A 21,517-nucleotide genomic window follows, 5' to 3' on the forward strand; every position below is an offset into this window, starting at 1 on the left:
CAAGGGGGTCTTTGAATCTAATGTAATTTCAGCTGAATCCACTGGGATTATTTGGGGGAACTTGACATTGATTTTAATGTTTACCTGAAAGTGTGTCCATGTAAGCATAGTTTAGGTCATTATTTGCCCTTCTTAAGGCTAGAGCCGGTTTTAGTTCTTTTAAAATAAATGACAGGACAGCAATTTCTGGTACCCAGAGGCCTGTGAAAGGACTGTGTGGCTTCTCTTTCATTCCCTCCTCAAAACAACATTATATGACATCCAGGAACACCCAGACTGGTTCCAGGTTGTGGGGTGAGTCATTTCTTCACGTATCTGAGCAGGACTGACCTGGGCCCCCACCCTACCTGGAAATCCTCTTGGCTCTGACAGAGGACGTGGCCTGCAGTCAGTCTGCCCTGACCCTCAGCAGAGGTGACTGGCAGGGATGAGATCCAGACTCACCTAAAGTGAGTTCAGTGAATGACTCTCTGTTTTTGTTTGCTTGTGCGTACATGAGTTTTAGTAGTAACTAGCTGGTACAACCCTATAAATAAAAATTCCTCCTAAGAACTTTGTAAGCACTGTGAAGACATTAATCTTCCTGGGAAGAGTGTACACAGATCTTGGAGTGAGTTACAGTTAACAGTCATAGTTTGCCTTTTACATCATTTTTGAAAGAGGGGAGAGGATCCTCCAATGTAAGGAGCATATCATGAAGGTTTCAGGTCTGTAAGGGGAATTAGACCAGGAACATTTTGAAATGTAATGTGGGGGCATAGCATTTACAGGGTGGCATGGCAGTGTGTTTATAGCGGGTGGTGTCAGGAGTGGGCGTGTTTGGACCATACAAGGTGGATTGTGAGCTGATGTTTGCCGATGCTGAGAAAGGGTTATGTGTGAGTTCATTATACAGTGCTCTCTAGTTTTGTATATGTTCTCAATATTCTCTAACAACTAATGACTGTTACACTAATTAGACAAGGTTGGTAAATGTTTTGCCAGCCACGGTGGTCATACCATTAACCCAAATTAATAGAATACCAATGTATTCTAACAGATTACAGAAACTTATTTTTTCAATGTCTTTGGTAATTGTTCAATAAATTACTGGTGGAGTAAGCCATAGTTCAAAATAACATTAATTTTAAAATGTAATTTGTTAGATTGCCTCTTCATATGAGGTAAACTGGTAACTTAGATTAAAGCTGGTAGTTTAAAATAATCAGTAGACTTGTGATAGAAATAGTGATCTAATATTACCTTGGTTTTTCCTAGATGATATATTTCATTTCCCTTTGGTTTATTAAAGATACTATAATTTGAAAGAAAAAACCCTTTATTTCTAATTAATGCATGGCACATTTATGTTTAAAGATAATTCATGAGGAATCTTTTACCTAGTTTGGAAAAATAACTTTTAAATATAAGGTAAGAAGATAAAGTTATTCCTGACTCTGAAGAGAACATTACATGTGCAATTTTAATTTTTCAGTAAGGATGGGGACGATAAGAAGAACCCTGTGATCATTCACCAAGCCATTTTGGGGTCAGTGGAAAGAATGATAGCCATTCTCTCGGAAAATTATGGGGGAAAATGGTGAGTGATGTGGGAAAGCTACATGTTTCCTGTTCTTTAAAGTCATGTCTAAAGATAAAATTAATAATGAAAAAAAATGATGGCTCCTACCTTATAATTAGCAAGTGTCCAAACAGCAAATAAAAAATTCTTGTGGCATCTGCCAGACCAGGAAACAAAGAAAACAAAGGCAGAGTGGCATAACCCTGTCATTTACCTTTTTGGGAACTTGGTGAAATGAGAAATTAGCCTTTTCACGTGTGTCTAACCTTCAAAGATCTGGTTTTTGGAACGCATGTGGGCCACACTCCAGAGCATGCCCCCACCCCCATCCCCACTCCCCGACCCCTGCCCTGCTGGCTGTCCTGCTCTCCTTTCTTCCACCCACAGCCCTGTGACCACTGACTTGGGAGGAGATACATGGACCTTGGTCACACGTGGCCCCAAAGCCAGAGGCCATCTGCAGTGGCAGTCCCACCTGGGGATGAAGGGGCAGGTGAACTCCCTGAGAGCAGCTTTTAGTTGTTCATCTGGTCACCTTCTGTGCCCCCAAGGGAAGAATGGCTAGAGGTATGAGTTACACTGATGTGTGGGCTCTAGTTATTGCTTTGGCTGCAAGGTCAGACTTAGAGATACTTAGGCTAGGAAATGTAGATTTGATCACTCAAAACGGTCCACAAGGATGGTGTTGCCTGAGTCTGTGTCTGTCTCCGAGATTTTATTTGTGATCTTAGAGAAACATACTGAGGTGTCACAGGGTGTCCAAGCTATTACAGGTATAGATACAGATATGAATGTGTGTGCCTCCTAAGCGTGAGTTAACTTGTTTATATTTCTCTTCAGTTGATTCCATTGTAAGTAGTTAGCGTAGTGAGAGATGGTGGGTCTTTCCCAAGAGCAGTAGAGCTAGGGGACCTGGAGATGGGGTGGTGCACTTCCCCATGGAGCTGCCATGCACACCCTCCACAGTTTATGCTGCAAGCCTTTGGGCACCTGCTGAGTGCTGGGAGAAGACCCTGAGATGGGAAGTAGAAGTGTGTAGAGTGTGGCTTTCTGGGGCTGGTGGCTGGGTCTGGGACGAGGGCAGAGCTCAGAAGGAAGCACTTACTATATTTCTCTGTTTCATCATGTATATAATTAGGTTTGTCAGGTATTATTTTGGTTTGTAATTTAAGAATAAGTATATAAAAACGTGCATTCACAGAATGCCATCCACAATAATCTCCATGCATTTCCCTACACCTTCAAACTAAATCCATGTGATGAAGAAAAAAACAGCCATTTCCCACATCAAACATTGCTTATCCCCACCTTTCCATCTCGAAAAACATTTTCATTCTGAAAATAACTGTAGAACCATATACACAGAGGTCTGGCACACCTGTTAGCAGTTTCCCCAGTGGTGACATCCTGTAGAGCTGCATACAGCATGACCAGGAAGTGACTGATACACTTACCAGCCTCATTCAGATCTCGCACTTGTGCACACGAGTGAATTTGTGTACCTGCTGGTCAGGGTATAGGACAGGTCCGTTACTTACAAGGATCCCACACACCTCCTGCTGTACTCTGTTCCTATACCTAGAAGCCACTAATCTGGTCTCCACCTTCATAATTCTGTCATTTCCAGAGCCATACAGGCTTGGAATCTCAATGCACAGCTGTCGAGACTGGCTTTTCCACTCCGTGGATGGAGTTGCCTTGGGATCCATCCGAGGTGTCTCGAGCCCTAGTCCTCGGCCCCCTGTCACTCCTGCCAGTGTGTTTGTATGTGGCGACAGCTGAGCGCTCACTTGCTGAAGGGCGCTGGGGCATTGGTGCTCTGATACGGAACACTGCTATAAACTTTAGCGTGCAGGGCTAAACACGTTCGTGCAAACACGTTTCCACTTCCCTGGGGTGGATGCTCAGGAGAGCAGTTGCTGGGTCAGATGGCCAGTGATGTTTTTAGCTCTTTCACCTGGCTGCCAGCCTGTCTTCCCCTCCCCTTCCAATCAGAAGGCCTCGTCTCCACTTTTGTCTCCTCGACTGCTTTTCCATATAGTTTGCTTGACTTACACCCCTCTCTTCTGAACCTGCTCTCATGTGAAGTCTCATTTTTTAAAAAAAGTCTTAGGTTAGTTTTTAATCTTGTAATAAATGGTCATTTTGAAACATATATATTACTTACATTTTTCAGGCCTTTCTGGCTGTCTCCTCGTCAGGTGATGGTCATCCCTGTGGGGCCAACTTGTGAAAAATATGCACTTCAGGTAACATCAGAGATGTTTAAAGTACATAATCTTGGCATGTGGTCAGTGAATGTCATTGACTTGGAATGTTATTCACACCTTAAAACATTGCATAACTAATAAATTTATTTACCATCCCATGTTTTCAGTAACACCTGAGTCAAGTCTGTGTAGCTGTATAAGAGCTACTTTATATCTTGCTTTTGAGAAATTGGTGTTTTAAAACATCTCATAGTTATTCTTTTCCTTGTGGCTCTGTTAGGGAAGAATACTTACATTATCTGTTGCTGTGTAACTTGGCACCTTAGAGCAAAAAAACAGGCATGTATTACTTCACAGTTTCTGTGGGGCAGGATCTGAGCCATCACGGCTGGTGGGCTCTGGCCCAGGCGCCTGGTGAGGCCACAGCCCTTGGGAGCTTAAAGGTCCCAGCTAGGGAAGTAGTCTCAGCCCTTTAAGCTCATCTCAGAACTTAGGTGCCATCACTCCCTCTCCACTGTGGTCAAATGGACCAACCTGGGACCACACCAGGGTGTGAATACTGGGCAGAGGGGATGCTGGGGCTCATCTTGGAGGCTGGCTACCACACTACCCTACCATACACAGAGTACTAATGAAAGTGTCTCATTGTCTTGTAGATATCCAGTGACTTCTTTGAGGAAGGATTCATGGCTGATGTTGACTTAGATCGTGGTTGTACACTAAATAACAAAATACGAAATGCACAGCTGGCTCAGTATAATTTTATTTTCGGTAATCTAAATCTATATATATTTTCCCAAATGCTTGTTTTTTCCACTTTAATTCCAAAAAAACAAAAAAACAAAAAACCCTCACCAAAAAAGAAAGAATATGGTATAACTGCTTGATTATGACAAATAACTGTTGAATACTTAAACACAAAGAAAAGCCTGTCGTGTTCTTGGCTAGATACCCTGTAATTTTCTGGAAGAAGACTTAGGAAATTTCATGTGCATCCTGTGGTGTAGTATTACCAGCAATAATTAATATCTCAAACAAAACAGTGGAAAAACTATGTAAATGATCTTATCAGTAGAATTATACTACTCATGTTTCAGCCATGTGACAGGCCTGAAATAATATCCTTTGCTTTTCTGGTTTATTAGAACTCTTTAGGATTCAAGTAATGAGTAGGGAAAGTTCCAAATTTAAGATGATCAAAAGAAAAGAATTAAATGAAAAAATAAAATGTCCCTGAAGAACAGGAGCAATTAGATATCTAATCTAAAATTTTGACTGTAAGAGTAATTTAAAACCAAGGGAGATGGATATTGACATGCCTGTGGGCACAATGTGGTTATTGCCTATTAAGTTGAAAGTTTCTGTAGAAGGCAAAATAAATATGCAGGGGGCGGTCCTGTGGGCAGTTTGTCATCAAAAGTGTTTATAATGGGTATTGGTGATGGTTCAGTCAGACTTCTTGTGGTGACAGAGATTTCACATTAGCTTAGACATGATGAAATGTATTGGGAGTTGGGGTGTCTTATGCCATGGAAGGTAGAATTCAATAGCTGAACCATTAGTGAAGTAACTGGGACAGGAGGGAACTCCATTCTGAACAGGACCATTTCTCCTCATTTCTGTTCCCTTTTGCTCTAGTTCTTTATGCTTCCTTGATCTACTTTATTCCCCTCTCCTTGATGTCCAGTGTCTTCCTTCCAGGTGGCAAGACACATGACTGCAGAATTCTGCATCATTTCACAGTGTGGGTTGCGAGAACAGACCTTTTACTTATATTCTAGAACATTCTGTCAGCTGGTTGACCTGTGTCTGGTGCCCACCCTGATTCAAGTGTGCCAGGTGGAGTTGGGGAGTCTGTAAGAGCTCTCTGTTCCTATTGGTCCCCCACAAACACCACAGGTGTTTTCCAAAATGGACAATAGACCACAGGATTAGAAGTTACTCCTTGTCTCCAGAAACTTACTCTCAGTGGATGACTCAATGGACATTAGATTGATATTTGGTGATTAGTGCTAAGAAGGAAGCTCAGTGCGACACAGGCCATGTGACTGCTGACTTAATATTTAGTAAAGTGTTGATTTAAAATAGATTTACTTCCCTTTGTTTTCTACAGTGGTTGGAGAAAAGGAAGAGACAAATAATGCTGTAAATGTTCGAACAAGAGACAACAAAATTCATGGGGAGATCTCAGTAATTTCCACCATTGATAAACTGAAGAATCTCAAGCAGTCACGTACCCTGAATGCTGAGGAAGAATTCTGAAGTCCTTTCCCTGCGCTCAGTCTGTGTAACCTCATTTTGACCCCTGAGCTTGCATTTTCCCTAATTACTATTAGTACTTCTAAGAACTTGGGACCCACTGTCAGCTCTGCTGCTGGGCACAGTGAAAAGCGAGACAGGAACTGAGTGGTTGATACCCACAAAATCTGATTCACTCATGTGTCTACAGACAAAGGACAAGGGTGGAAAGTTTTCAATTTCCTAAATGTTTTGAGAAACTTAAATGGGAAAATGTTTATCAAAAGAGGGAAGTACTAGGAAATGAACAATATGAGATGTTACTGTTAAGAACTGTGATTTTTCAAAAGATAAATCTCAAATAAAATTCTGCAAACTTTTTGAATGGGGGAAAATCTTATTTTCTAGTAACATTATGTCTCAGGTATTTTTTAAACTAAAGTTTTACTAAAGTTCACACTGAAACTTTATTTTCAAAATCAGAATCAATTTGTTTTAGCTAACCTACAATCACAACAGAAGCCAGTACTAAATATTGAATTACTAAAAAAGGATTCTAAACTCAAAGAAATTCAGTGTTGTATAATCTTTTGTAGTTTCCACTGTAGGATGAGTTGCCATTTTAATGCTTCTAAATGACAATTGAACCTTACTTATCTTTAGGAAAAAAAATTCAAAATGTATTACATAGTGCTTCCAGGGTTACACCTATGGGTTTTTACCATAATAATTCGCTCCCCTACAATTAAATTGCTCTTTTGATGGAATCACGTTCCACTGACTTACAGACTCAAATGGCTTTCTGATTTTAACTGAGAGGAATACCTTGCTTCCCAGAACCGTATTAAAATGGCTTTATGTCAATAGTGAATTTAGCTTGCATTCCATCAGTCTTCATTTGCTGTGTGCTCTGGAATTCGACATAGAGTTAAAACCTGCTCTCTTCTGTACACACTGGTCATTTAGCTTCCTGAAGAGGTGGTGAACAGAACAGTCGACCATGAATGACAGCAAATTGAACTGTATGGGTCCAAAATCCCTTAGGCTGTTTTTCAATAGTAGGCTTCCCTGGTGGCTCAGCGTTAAAGAACCCACCTGGGACGCAGGAGACGTGAGCTGGATCCCTGGGTTGGGAAGATCCCCTGGAGAAGGGCATGGCAACCCGCTGCAGTATTCTTGCTTGGGAAATCCCACAGACAGAGGAGCCTGGCAGCTACCGTTTGTGGGGGTCGCAGAGAGTTGGACACGACTGAGCAACTAACACACTTCTTCAATAGTAGTGAAGTCGCTCAGTCATGTCCGACTCTTTGCTACCCCCATGGAGTATAGTCCACCAGTCTCTGTCCATTGGATTTTCCAGGCAAGAATACTGCAGTGGGTTGCCATTTCCTTCTCCAGAGATCTTCCCAACTCAGGGATTGAACCCAGGTCTCCCGCATTGCGGGCAGATGCTTTAACCTCTGAGCCACCAGGGAAGCCCTTTTCAATAGTAAATACTAGAGTATACAGGATCCTACCGGCGACAGGTGGAAGAACTGGACTTGGAGGGCCTGCTCTAAGTTATATGTGGGCTCCCCCTGCACCCTTTTCCCCGAGGTGGTTCAAGGGTCACACCTGTGCGATGCTAGAAGCTGCAGGTTGTGTAATGTAACTTTTTAAGCCAACTTTTATTGAAGCCAAGAACTATTAGATAGATTTCTTTATTCGCCAAATGTACTCATGAGGGAAGGGGTGTGAGAGGACTACCCACCCGGACGGTCTTGTGGAGGGTGGATGCGAAGAGGGAGGCCTATGCGCGGCCCAGGACGAAGGATGCTGCGGCAGGAACATGTGTGGGTCGCCGTGGGGGCCTCAGGGGGCCGCGGCCTGCGAGCCGCTCTCTTCCTGAGCCGGGCCTCCTCCGGAAGGTCTAGGGGCCTGAGACCTGCGCAACCAGGCATTCTCTCTGCCCTCGAGGAGTGTCTCTAGGGACTGGCTAGACTTCGGGGCGGGACGCTGGCCGGGCCCCGGGGTGTCGCGGAGTGGGGCTTTGGGTCCCCCGGGCACACCTGGAGTCCTTTCCGAGCAGTCTGGGCCACATCTGTACACAAGCGCCTTTTCAGTCGGACTAACCGTAACTTCGTCAGATCTCTGCATGGTGCCGAGCGCACAGCAGGAGTTTTTGTCACTAAACGTACACATCCAGTCACAGGTAAACAGTGGCCAACTTCCCAGACTTGCCCGCCTCTGCCCTCAATCCCTAAGGAAGGAGAAAGTGAAGTAAAATTCGCTCAGTCTTGTCTGACTCTTAGCGACCCCACGGACGATACAGTCCATGAATTCCCCAGGCTAGAATACTGGAGTGGGTAGCCTTTCCCTTCTCCAGGGCATCTTCCTAACTCAGGGATCGAACCCAGGTCTCCTGCATTGCGGGCAGATTCTTTACCAGCTGAGCCACAAGGGAGAAAAGTGAGCCTCTTATTCCAGGGGCAGGCAGAGCCCGGGGGTACCTAGCAGCCTTAGCCCGCGGAGCGTGGGGGAAGACCGGCTGGGCTGCCGCGCCTGCGCCGGCGCTGTGGCCCCATCCGGACCCGCTCCCTCGGCGCGCGCCGGCGCCCCGCCCCTCGCGCGTCCCCGCGCGGCCGGAAGTGAGCGCGCCGGCAAGATGGCGGCTGCGGTGGTCCTGCGGCCTCTTTGCCGACTGTGTTGTGTGGTGCTGTTCCTCTCACAGTTCTATATTCTGTCGGGCGGCGGTGAGTTGAGGGCTGGGGGCTCCCGGACCGCAGGCGAAGGCAGAGTGCGGGAGGAGGGCGCGAGTCGCTGCGGCCGAGTCCGGCGCGGTTTGCCGCCGCCCCTCGGCTCGCTCAGGGACCCGAAGCCGCGAGCCTCGAACTGGGAGGGCCCGGGGGCTCGGCCGGGGGCGTGGAGCTGTGTCCCGGCCCCGCGCTTGGTCCCAGGTGCTCGCAAACCGGGACGAATGTCGACCTCGTTGGGTTTCCCCTTCAGTTCGTGGGCGATCAGGCCTCCAGGTTTGCCCAGGCAGCTGAAGCCTGGAGCGCAGCCGCACCGCCTGAGGTCTCCGTCTCTCCGGTCGCAGGGTCCTTCAGCGAGGAGCCCTCGCAGCCGCTGCCGCAGGCCATCAAGGACCCGGGGCCCACACGGACCTTCACAGCGGTGCCCAGGGCGGCAGGTACCGGGCGTTTTCCGTGCTCGTAAATGTGTGTGTTTATATCTAGTGGTCTTTCCCTTTTTGGTGAACATTTCCTGTAGAATATGAAATCACTTCCCTGGTGGCTCAGATGATAAAGTGTCTGCCTGCAATGTAGGAGACCCGGGATCAATCCTTGGGTCGGGAAGATTCCCTGGCGAAGGGAATGGCAACCCACACCAGTATTCTTGCCGGGAGAGTCCCATGGACAGAGCTTGGCGGGCTACAGTCCGTGGGGTCGCGAAAGAGACGGACACGACTGAGCGAGTTTCACTTTCCATGTTTTGAACATTTTATTGATTGCATTTTAGGTTATGTGAACTAAAGACAGATGCACAGACCTTTTCTGTAGACAGTCTCGGTATTTCAATACCTTTCTACATTCCTGCCTCATCTCTTTCCAGTCCCAGGCTCCTTATTCACATCTCTTTTATTTCTAGTATTTTTTCACCTCACCCATCAAGATTACCTTCAACCAATATTCCTTTCTCTTCAGAAAATTTCTTGTGCCTCTTGAACCCTGATCCTGATGTTGGGTATTAAAAGGCGCCCGCTTAAAAGAGCTGTGTGAAATGGGGCGGGGAGGGGAGAAGAGGGTTGGGGTGCAGCGGAGGGGAGGGTGAGGGTGCGGGAAATTCCAGAGGGACTGGTTGAGACTTGGCTTTAAGTTTGGTGATGCCGCTGGAAGCTGGAGCAAATTACTAACCTTTCAGGCTTCAGAGACATTTTGGTTTTGTGATTCTAAGTGTCCATCCTCCAGCCTCAGTAGTAATAAGAACAAAACAATAAAGGAAAAAGTGATACTTTGCATCAGTTCAATTCAGTCGCTCAGTCGTGTCCAACTCTGACCCCATGGACTGCAGCATGCCAGGCTTCCCTGTCCATCACCAACTCCTGGACCTTGCTCAAACTCATGTCCATCGAGTCAGTGATGCCATCCCCTGTCTTCCCCTTCTCCTCCTGCCTTCAATCTTTCCCAGCATCAGGATCTTTTCCAGTGAGTCAGTTCTTCGCATCAGGTGGCCAAAGTATTGGAGTTTGAGCTTCAGCATCAGTCCTTCCCATGAATATTAAGCATTGATTTCTTTTAGGATAGACTGGTTGGATCTCCTTGCACTCCAAGGGACTCTCAAGAGTCTTATCCAGCACCACAGTTCAAAAGCAACAGTTCTTCGGCGCTCAGGTTTCTTTATAGTCCAACTCTCACATCCATACATGACTACTGGAAAAACCATAGCTTTGGCTAGACGGACCTTTGTTGGCAAAGTAATGTCTCTGCTTTTTGATATGCTGTGTAGGTTGGTCATAACTTTTCTTCTAAGGAGCAAGCGTATTTTAATTTCATGGCTGCAGTCACCATCTGTAGTGATTTCGGAGCCCCACAAAATAAAGTCTTTCACTCTTTCCATTGTTTCCCCATCTGTTTGCCATGAAGTGACCCAGATGCCACGACCTTTGTTTTTTGAATGTTGAGTTTTAAGCCAGGTTTTTCACTCTCCTCTTTGACTTTCAACAAGAGGCTCTTTAGTTCCTCTTTGCTTTCTGCCATAAGGGTGGTGTCATCTGCATATCTGAGGTTATTGATATTTCTCCCGGCAATCTTGATTCCAGCTTGTGCTTCATCCAGCCCGGCATTTTGCATGATGTACTCTGATATTTTGCATAATTGCCCACTTAATAGTGACTTTAAGTAGGATCAGTTTTAAATGAGTGTCAGTGTGCTTTGCCGAACGAAACCTTGTTCTCTGTAGTTTCATCACTGTAGAGTTCCATTACTTCAGTGAACTGAAATTAGCAGCCATATATTATTCTTCTATTAAAGTCTGCTAGAAGACATCAGCATACTTGAGTTTAAAACATAGATTATTTTGTAGAAAAAGCACAAGAATTTTTGAGTCTTTCGGACAGTTTTTGAGAGCTTTTCTTCCTTCCTGAGAACAGTGTTTACAATTTTGGTCATCTCTTAACTCGTAGCAATATATTCTACTCCTGGGTAGGCTGGCTGGAAAAAAAGAACTGTAACCCGCTGAATAAGTTGCTGATATTAAGAACTATTTGTACTTTGGTAGTATAAAACTGCATATTCCTTGCAGATTGTGCCTTGTGGAAGTACCGTTGTGTAACAATGACAGTATATCTTCTGGGGGTGGTTCCTTGTTGTACTGATTCTGTTCGAGGGTCAGTGGCTTCACTTAAAAATTAGTGAATTCAAGTGAAAAGCACAGTGGATTGGAAACGGAGAGATGTGGATTCTGATTCCAGTTCCACCCGCCCTCTGTGATCTTGAACAAACTTTACCATCTGTAAGCCTTTGTTTTTTCATCTTGTAACACAATAAACTTTTTGCAGTCCTGATTTATTACTGGCACCATATATGTATGTTATGCTGATGATTGTGTTCCTTAACCTTGGAAAATTGCTTTTATCTGTTATTCTAATCCATATTCTAAGAGAATAAGCTTCTCTCTCGCCCCTTGCAGAAAGTACCGATATCCCACCTTATGTGATGAAGTGTCCGAGCAATGGCCTGTGTAGCAGACTTCCTGCAGACTGTATAGATTGCAAGACCAATTTTTCCTGTGTCTATGGGAAGCCTGTCACTTTTGACTGCACAGTCAAACCTTCTGTTACCTGTGTTGTAAGTACTGCAACTTATGAATTCTTAATAAACTCACTGTAAAGCTTAAGTTATAAATAGAGTTTAGATGTGAACAGGGGAAAATTGAGAAAGTACTCTACATTTTAAAAGTAAGATTTGAGGAGTAAAGTCTACTTTATCAGATGAAACTTCTGTCTCCTAGCAAGATTTGGTGTAAGGATTCAGATAGCAATTTTCTGACATAAGACTAAACTGAAGTAATTGTCAGACTGCTTATAACAAGTAGGGCATAGAACAGGCTCAAGGGCGCCCACTGTTGTGCATCAGCAATGACCCTGTTAGAGTTGTCACACTGCAGGCTGTCTCTAATATTTACAGCTCTCAGAACACCTGCTTCAGAGCTCGGTTCCTGGAGGCAGCCCTACACCTGCTGAGTGTGACCAGGTCAGGGAGATTCACATATGTGCATTCTTGAATGGTTGGACCAGGTAAATTACTGCGCACTTCGTTGTAGTCCCAGCATCTGGGTGAGATAGAGAGTAGAAATGAATAACAAAGCAGTGTCTACTCTTGGCCTTGCCAGGCCCAGCTCTGAGATTTATTCATCTGTCTCCCGTTTAATCAGGAGATGGACTTAGAGCAGCTTTTCCTAAAGTGTTTCTGTGGAGCCCTTGTTGTGGGAGGTGGTCAAGAAAACACAGATTCTAGGTCATGTTCTCTTTAGCGGATTTCCATCGACCCAGTGATTCTCGCTTAGACAAGATACCTTTCCCCAGCTGTCCTTTGGACCCTGGTCTGCAGAGGGCTAGATTAGAAAGTTTCTCCCCTCCCCCCAACCCAGGCTCTTTCTGTTTCTCCTGAAGTCCAGTATCAGGAGAAGGCCTGAGGGAGGCTTCACTCCAAGGGGGCATGAAATTTTATGTGGCCTCAGCATCTGGATGTAGTGTTGGTAAACTTCAGTATTTGTCACTTTCGTGTATCAGTGTTGCTCTTGAAATCGCTCTGGAAAACTGAGCTAGCTGGCGGGGAGTCTTCATGACCGCCCTTGGATTATCAGTTAGTCTTTGTTGCTTCATCTTAAATAGAATTTTCTCCCTACTCACCTAATAACAAAACCTGTTTGATGGCTTTTGAAATCACATGCTTCGTAAGTCTGGCACATAGTAGGTACCTTGTGGAAAATGAGAAAACCCTGATGGCTGAGGAGAGCTTTTCCCAGAATGAGCCTACTTTGTTTGCCGTAGTGTCTTGGACATTCAGCTCTCACAACTGGTTCCTGAGTGAAACTTAGTTTTTCATTTCTTCCTCCTTTAGGTGTTCACAAAAAACAGGTGGTTTCATTTTTCAGAAAATAGCAGAGGACAGGAGAAATGACAAAGGTGGAGAAATGACAAAACTCAGGGAGGGACTTTTCCTAGCTGATCCTGTCCCTGGTCCGTTCTCAGCCCTTGGCTGAGACATGCCCTGGAAGCACTCTTTCCCTCCTCACACCTCAAGTGCTTTCATCTCACCTGCTTCGTGACTAGCCAGTCAACACTAATCCTGTACAGTAGCAGGTGCCCAGCCCCCAGAGGTGGCTTTTGAAGGTAATCTCAAGAGCATCTGGTGGTCTGTTTCTTCTCAGAAACGAAGAGCAGTCAAACAATTGGCTGTCAGGAGCTGTGGGTCCCAGGAGTGCTGTGGCTGTGATTTGGGGCCGGCCTGGTGTTCTTCCCTTGGTGTTTAAGATCATTGCAGGTGTACACGCAAGCATTCTTCCTCTCACCTGTTGCATTCACCCCCTTCCCTCCCCTTACCTTATGTTGAACTTCAGATTAATAGAAGGAAATAAACTCTTCTCATCCTTCTAATGTGCACTTATAGGGACTCAAGCCAAGGGAATCTCACCTGGATGACACTAGTCAAAGAAATTGTTTTATAATGTATATAAATAGAAGTAAGTGCAGAAATCCAGCTGTAATGGAAACTGCCAGGCCAGCTGACATCAGCTGGAGATGTGTTTGACGAAAATGGTTTTTGTTTCTGTTACTTGGAGGAGAGCTCAGTCTGCTAGTGTAAGTGAGGCAAGTTTAATTCCTTTAGGTAGGTTCTGTATTCTCAATAATGACAGTTGTGTCACAGAGGGAAAGGTATTTACCACATATGAGCTCTTGTTGGGGTCTGTACTTTTTTGTGGTGTGAAAGTGGACTTAGTGAATGCTAGGGTGCCCAGGTGCCCATTGGAAAAAAGTAGAATCCCTATTTTGTCCAAAGTAAATTCCAGATAGATGCCAGACTTTGTGTGAGAAGATGAAACCTCAAAGTACCAGAGAAAGTGTGAGAGTTTTGTTATCGTCTCAAAGTGGGAAATATTTTTCTAAGTATGAAATAAAGTTTAGAAGTTATACAAGAAAGAATCTATACATTTGACTACTAAAGATGAGAGGTTTCTGCATGACCTTAAAAAGCATAAAGGCCAGAGATAAATGACAAACAATGAAAAAGTTTTTTGAACACATGTGACAAGTAATATACTAATACCCATAATGTATCAATACATCCAAAAAGCCAATGAGAAAAAGATGACATTCCAGTAGAAAAATGGTGCTAGAGCATGAGCACATGGTTCATAGCAAAGGAAATACAGGTGGACTTTCAACTTGTATTTGAAAGGTGCTTAATTTTCTCGTAGTTTAATACAAATTAATGCATTTTTTTAACCTGTCAGATTGGCAAAACAGTCAGAGTTTGATAACACTTTTCTTGAAGGTGTAAGAGACAAACATTGCTGTGTCTTGTCAGTAGATGGGTGGATTAGTCAGCCTGTGGTAGACAGTTTGTCTCATCTCTGAAAGCTGCAGGCTTCCCTGGTGCCTCAGAAGGTAAAGCATCTGCCTGCAATGTGGGAGATACGGGTTCTATCCCTGAGTCAGGAAGATCCCCTGGAGAAGGAAATGACAACCCCCTCCAGTACTCTTGCCTTGAAAATTCCATGGACGGAGGAGCCTGATAGGCTACAGTCCATGGGGTTGCAAAGAGTTGGACACGACTGAGTGACCTCACTTTTTTTCTTTCTGAAACGTACAGATGCATGTAAGCTTTGACCTGGCAGTTCCATATCTAGGAATTCATCTAACAGGTATTGCTTATTGCACATTGATACACATAAGTATGCCTAAGAATATTCTTAGCTGCATTGTTCACCCAGCAAGGTTGGAAGCAAGCTGAATGTCCAAGAAAGAGCAGTTCACTTTGCAGCTCACTGTGTAGTGAAATAAATACATTGCAGCTGTTGAGAAGAACTAGGTAGCTCCAGAGATGTTTACTGATACCTCAGAATTAAGTGAAAGTAATTATCAGTGGGAACATTAAATTAGAAAAAGAAGAAGCGTATCTGACGTAAGCATGCCCATGCATAGAACAGACTCCCTGGAAGACCAGCATGGATGAGCTGTGGTCAGTGCTGAGGGCCTGGCAGGGCCAGCCATATCTTTATTCTCCTCTTGTCTCCCAGAGTTTGTACCATGTACACTGTCTGCCTAGTGTTGAAAAAAAAAAACAGGTTGATAAGAAACATGTGTTACAGATGCATCACTAGAAATATGCAGACATTTACAATAATAATGCTTAAATCAAGCAGTGCCTTACACTCATGAATACTGCCCTTATAAGTGGTTTTTGCATTAATAAAAAAAAATTAGTAAATATGATACTTCCCGAGGTGATTGTGTTACCATTTAAATACAGTTTTGAAAAGTATGATTTATAGCATAATATCAAGTGGTGGTGAAAGGGTACAAAATGTTTTCAGTATAATTCCATGTATGTAAAACTGTATCACAGGAAGCAAAAATGAAAGAAGGTTAGACAGTGCTTCTCTCTGGAGAAGTTACCAGTTTTCCTATAATTTCCAAATGTGCAACATACAAGCACATGGGGTGCTCTTACAGGCAGAAAACAAATTTAAAGTTGAAATGGAAAACTCTTGTTTCGAGGCTCAGGGCCACAGTAGCACTGGCTGAACCTCTCCAAGAGGTTCTTTCTAAGTTGGGGATGGTCTTCTGCGGGTGCCTCTGGGTGGGTCCTGTTGGGTACTCCTGGGAGTGTGACAGCAGTGACTGCCCTGGGTCTCAGGACCTCAGGGACTCCTAGGAAGAGTTGAGACCCGGTAGGCAGGCTGTTCCTCCAGGAGCATCCAGCTGGGCCCGGACTCCCACGTACTGCACAGTACTTTGAGGAGAGGGACTCATCTGCCCTGTCAGCTCTCTTGTGTCTCTGGGGCTTCATCAAGTGCCTTTGCCTTTCTTCTGTGTTATGTAAGTACGCGTGTGTGTTATTAAAAATTTAGCCAAAGTAACAGTGATGAAGTAATCTTATCCTGATAACCTTTGATAGTTTGATGTGCGTTTACCTAGGTATTTTTTCTTAGGTATATATTTTGGGCTATATACTTATGATCCTAGATCATGGCATACCCATTTGTTTTGCATACATACTGGCTTGGTACCTGTTTGTCCGCCACTTCCTCCAGATCTTAAATAGAAGTGTTTTTGACACTTGTACCTTGTAACTATGTAGTTTTATTGACATATTGACAAGCTGGGTTATGATTGAATAGCTGTGTCCTTTGTAGGATCCAGACTTCAAATCCCAGAAGAGTTTCGTCCTCAACATGACCTGTAGGTTCTGCTGGCAGCTCCCGGAGGCTGACTACGAGTGCGTCAGCTCCAGCAACTGCAGGGCGGTGTCCTGCCCTCGGCAGCGCTATGCAACCAACTGCACTGTGCGGGACCACATCCACTGCCTGGGTGAGTTGGCTGAGGGAGGCTTCTGGGCAGAGTGCTCTTCTTCAGGCGTACTTGCAGAACCATCGCAGAAGTTTGAGAATTAGGTTTCAATTGTGTAGTCAAAAATGTTTACCAGCACCTTTTAGTTATGCCAGTTCTGTTATCTTTCAAAACGTAGTATTTCATAAAATAAAAATGTATAAGATGTAGAGCATAATGTGTGATTGAGTCTCCCCCAGGTTAACAGCCAAAACATCTGATGCCATCGAAACTGCCAGAGTGTTTCCTGCCCCTTCTTTAGGGGTGGCACCCTTTTGAGGTTTCTTATGATCCCAATCCCTTCCTTTAAGTTTTTTATGGTTGTCCCGAAGGCAATGGCAACCCACTCCAGTACTGTTGCCTGGAAAATCCTATAGACGGAGGAGCCTGGTAGGCTGCAGTCCATGGGGTCGCTAAGAGTCGGATACGACTGAGCAGCTTCGTTTTCACTTTTCACTTTCATACACTGGAGAAGGAAATGGCAACTCACTCCAGTGTTCTTGCCTGGAGAATCCCAGGGACGGGGGAGCCTAGTGGGCTGCCGTCTATGGGGTCACACAGAGTTGGACACGACTGAAGTGAGTTAGCAGCAGCATGTGTGTGCTAGAATACAGTATGGTATATTATTCAGTAAATGTGTGAATAGTAGCAGGCTGCTTATGGTCTCCGGGGACTTGTTTCGTTTCATCGTTATGGCTCTAAGATTCTTCAGCTTGTCCTCTTTTTTTCACTTCTTTATAATAACCTGTTGTAAGATTGTATCATAGTTTATCTGCTCTCTGATGTATTTGGACTATTTGCCTTTTTTTTTTTTGTACAAACCGTGCTGCTCTTCAAGCTTCTGTGTCTCTTCTCACACGTGTACAGGGGTGTGTCTGGCATGCACTCTCTGGCATGTGTTCTTTTCCATGTGATTGTGTTTGTTCACACTCCTGCCAGTGGTGCACAGCTGTTAGTGAGGATCCACATCATCTCCAATACTCGTCCCTAAGTTTTGTTTTTTCTTATAGACTTCTATGAATTCTTTTAAATTTTGGATAGTAACCTTTGATGGCCTTAAAATCCTCTCCTGGATTTTAACTTTTTCCCCCACTTTCTTTTGGTCTCTTTGAACACAACTTTAAAATTTTAGTTAGTTGATTTTTCATCTTTCATAGTTAGCCCTTTTTTGTTGCAAAAAGCCTTTCCCTGCTCCAGATTCACAGAGATAATTTTCTGTACTTTCTTTTAAAAGTTGTAACTGTAGCCTTTCACGGTTAGGTCTTTAGTTTCCCAGGATTGGTTTCGTGTATGGTGTGAGGTGGAGTCAGACTCACTTTCTCCAGTTTGAACAGCCAGATGTCCCAGGACCCCCAGGACCATCTGTGCCCTGTGTCCATGGGATGTGTCGGTCCTGTGTGGCCTCCTCCCCTCCTGGTGCCTGGTCATCCACACCTTGACATCACGTGGGGTGGTTCACCTTCTTCAAGCTGTGGTCCTCATGAACCTGTGCTCCTCACAAGCCTGTGCTCGTGGACAGTTAGGGCTTTCTGTTTAGCATTCAAGGTAGTGAACACTTATTTTTGTGAAGAGAGTTGTCTTTTTAGGTTATAAATCATAAGACCACCACCTATAACTTAGTCTCTTGCCAGAGTATTTTTATACCCATGTTTCATTGTGGAGTGTTTCCCTTTCTTAGGTAACCGCACTTTTCTGAAGATGGTCTACTGCAACTGGACCGGGGGATACAAGTGGTCCACAGCCCTGGCTCTGAGGTAAGCGCTGTTGCTGGTGAGCAGAGACACCACTGGGCGTTTGCTGTGGCTGCTGGGCTCTTCTGTGCTCCTCTTTTGCTCCCTCAGGCCCTGCCACGGGCTGGCTAAACCACGGGGACTGTGCTACTGGGGGCCGTTGAGGTGTCCAGACTGCTGTCTTTGTGGAACTTAGTGGCCTGTTGCTGGCTTTCCTCCCAAGATGCCTGCACGTTCTGGAGGTGACTCGAGTCAATATTGGAGTTCATTAGAACCAGTTAGTCTTCCCACTCAGAGCGTACTGTGAGTCAGTGAAGTGCTGCCTACTATTTAAAGTAGCTAGGCTTATGACTGTCTTTAATTTTCAGCAATTTTCTTCTAAATCATAAAAAAAAAAATACATGCTCAGTATTGAAAACTAGAAAAAACAAAAATGACAAAAGATAAATGTTGAAAATCACCTGTAATTCCACTATTCAAGCATAATTATAGACTTAATTTTTACATAAAAATATGCTTACATTTGTTAAACTTTTCAGCAGTTTGAAAAGGAAATTGTAGCAGTTCTCCCCACCCCCACCAGAGGGAGGGGCAGGTGGGCTGCTGGCTAAATGGTTCCTGATTCAGAAGTTGTGCAGCCACTGTTGGAGGTTTACGTTGAGAGCCCAGGGACTGTATGGTGGGATGTAGGCAGGGCTTCTCAGCCTTGTCGTTGTGGATGTTTAGGCCAAGAATTCTTGGTTGTAGGGCATCCTGTGCAGAGTAGGGTGTGTAGCATCCTCTCTGGACTCCATTTATTGGGTGTTGTTTACAAGTCTCCCTATCCCAGTGGTGACAGTGAATAGCGCCTCCAGGTATTGCCTCTGTCTGGGGACCACTGCTTGAGGGTCTGGCTAGGAAAGTGGAGGGTCCTGTCTGGCAGGAAGACTCCCCTGGAAAATGAAAAGAGGGGGCCACGACAGAAAGTCAGACACAGCAAAGGTGAGATTGCCCAGCGTCTTTGACACAGTAGTTCACGTTGAAAATAACACCTGACTTTCTGCTTTCCAACAAACTTTTTATTTTGGATTCATTTTAGATTTACAGAAAAGTAAAAGTAAAGCTAGAGCGTTCTGTATACCCCTCAACCAGTTTCCCCTCATTGTGAACATCTTAAATTACTATGACATGTTTCACAGCTGGCTTTTAAACAGTAAGAATAGAGTTCTTCTCTGGGCTCAACATGGTTTCTTGCTGAATATTGAATGTGATGATGCCTGGCAGTTGCTTCATGGTTCTTGGGTTGGGGTGGGAAGGAAAGGGTGTGATGAACTGGGGCTGTGTACATGGTGATAATTATTGGGGCTGGGTTGTGGGCTTCCCAGGTGACTCAGTGGTAAAGAAACCACCTGCCAATGCAGGAGATATAGGCTTGATCCCTGGGTTGGGAAGATTCCCTGGAGGAGGAAATGGCAACCCACTCCAGTATTCTTGCCTGGAGAATCCCATGGACAGAGGAGCCTGGTGGGCTACAGTCTATGGGGTCGCAAAGTGTCAGGCATGACTGAGCGACTAAAAACAATAAACATGGGTGCTGTTGGCTTTCTTTTAACTTGTATATGTTTTAGAATTTTCCATAATAAAAATTTTAAAAGAAAAGCAATGAGAAGTTGTCTGAATATTGTTAGATGTTAGAATTTGAAGGAACCTTACAAGTCATTTTTTCCGAACACAGAGCTTTTTTACATGGGTTGACTGACACAGGTCAAGATTGGGTGAGGTGGCCGGCTGGCTGGCTGCCTTGAGATGCTCCTGCAGCCTCCCCATTGCTGATCTGTCTGTTAGACTAGCCCTGCTTTGCCCTCCCAGATGCACTGTTTTTTTTTTGCTACTTAAAAAAGTAGCAACCTAGATTTTCTTCAAAAGAGAAGGATTAGATTTCATTACAGCTCATGTGTGTTCATTGTTGACATGTGAGCAGTCTTCTTGCCTGTGATTGTTTGGTGGTGTGTGTTTGTGAGATGATCGCTATGTCCTCGTCCAGGGTCTGATGATCTGAGGCCCTTTCACACATGTGAGTCAGCACGGTTAACTGAGCCCCAGCTGGTGCAGTTGGGGAGCCGTTGATGCATTGCAGGCCTGTTTGCTGTTGCAGCATCACCCTCGGTGGGTTTGGAGCAGATCGCTTCTACCTGGGCCAGTGGCGAGAAGGCCTCGGCAAGCTCTTCAGCTTCGGGGGCCTGGGAATATGGACGCTGATCGATGTCCTGCTCATTGGAGTTGGCTACGTGGGACCAGCGGACGGCTCTTTGTACATTTAGCTGCAGTTACATGCTTCAGAGAGGAGCGGAGCTTAGCAAATGTGCTTTGCCTGTGGGAATCCACGTGGTTTGAGGGACTTGTATGTGTGTTTAATGTACAGCATCTGTACTTTGCCTGCCTTGATGAAGGTAAAATAAAAAACGGTGAACCATGCTTATATGGAATTTGGTTTTCTTTGCCTGCAATCTTTTTTTTTCTGTGAAAAAATTTAAACTGGAAGAACGACCTGCAACTGAAAATCTGTTTAGTTCCTAGACTTGAGTTTTATATTACTTACTTCAGAGTGTATCATTTGTATCTCCAACTTGAATGTCATCTGCCATAAAAAAATTTGAGCTGTAATTGCAGAGAGTGGAAAATCTTTTCATTCTTCAGCTAAATAAAGTTATTTATCTAAACTTCAGTCATCTCTTGAGTTTTACAGTGTAATAATGTCTGTATAGTATGGTCTTTCTGTATGATTGTTTGAAATAAATGCAGAAATTTTGTGTCTGGTTCCTGTGATAGCAATTTTGTTAGTAATACAAAAGGTTGCAAGAGTACTGGAAAACAAATAAAACTACAAGTTACTTTAAAATTTTTACAGGCTTCTGTTGTTTTTTATTTTTATTTAAAATTTTTATTTTTACTTTTTACCAATACTGTATTGGTATTGCCATACATTGACATGAATCTGCCATGGGTGTGTTATGTTTTTTATATTAAAACATAATCTTGAATAATCATAGCAACTTTCTTTTATTATTAAGAAGTGAAATGTTTCTTTTTCAGGGTATTAGTCCATTCTAATAGATTTATTCATAATTGGCTGGTTCATTAACACACAGTGGAAATGTTTAAAAATGTGTCAGTGTGATAAATGCCTTTGAGTCTTTATACGATCTGT

The 21,517-nt window shown here is 44.1% G+C and overlaps 2 protein-coding genes across 5 annotated transcripts in view; both read left to right on the forward strand.

The window, feature by feature from the left end:
* Positions 1–6,394, forward strand: part of TARS3 (threonyl-tRNA synthetase 3) — a 44,873-nt gene extending 38,479 nt beyond the window's left edge. For 2 of the 3 annotated variants that reach the window (XM_042235172.1, XM_015101955.3), the window contains exons 16-19: positions 1,475–1,579; positions 3,738–3,810; positions 4,428–4,542; positions 5,885–6,394. In XM_042235172.1, coding sequence (XP_042091106.1) covers positions 1,475–1,579; positions 3,738–3,810; positions 4,428–4,542; positions 5,885–6,033 — 442 coding nt within the window. In that variant the 3' untranslated portion in view covers positions 6,034–6,394. Of the gene's footprint in view, positions 1–1,474; positions 1,580–1,948; positions 2,129–3,737; positions 3,811–4,427; positions 4,543–5,884 lie in introns of those variants that run through there. The other variant, XR_006056837.2, reaches the window with a different exon arrangement.
* Positions 6,395–8,632: 2,238 nt separating this feature from the next.
* Positions 8,633–21,212, forward strand: TM2D3 (TM2 domain containing 3). Of its 2 annotated transcripts, XM_012098604.4 has the most exons (6): positions 8,633–8,741; positions 9,086–9,178; positions 11,677–11,834; positions 16,408–16,582; positions 18,279–18,354; positions 20,465–21,212. In XM_012098604.4, exons 1-6 carry the CDS (start codon positions 8,654–8,656, stop codon positions 20,628–20,630), a joined length of 756 nt encoding a protein of 251 aa, XP_011953994.1. In that variant the 5' UTR covers positions 8,633–8,653; the 3' UTR covers positions 20,631–21,212. The 2 variants fall into 2 exon arrangements, with proteins under 2 accessions (XP_011953994.1, XP_004017856.1); XM_004017807.5 differs by lacking the exon at positions 9,086–9,178.
* The last annotated feature ends 305 nt before the right edge of the window (positions 21,213–21,517 follow it).

Source organism: Ovis aries, chromosome 18 (assembly GCF_016772045.2).
Source record: "Ovis aries strain OAR_USU_Benz2616 breed Rambouillet chromosome 18, ARS-UI_Ramb_v3.0, whole genome shotgun sequence".
In the NCBI taxonomy this organism is placed as follows: Eukaryota; Metazoa; Chordata; class Mammalia; order Artiodactyla; family Bovidae; genus Ovis; species Ovis aries.

Coding starts and splice junctions, on each gene's coding strand:
- TM2D3 (XM_012098604.4), top strand. CDS start 8,654: ATGGCGGCTGCGGTGGTCCTGCGGCCTCTTTGCCGACTGTGTTGTGTG. Junction 11,835..16,407: donor AACCTTCTGTTACCTGTGTT/GTAAGTACTGCA, acceptor TGTCCTTTGTAG/GATCCAGACTTCAAATCCCA. Junction 16,583..18,278: donor GGACCACATCCACTGCCTGG/GTGAGTTGGCTG, acceptor TCCCTTTCTTAG/GTAACCGCACTTTTCTGAAG.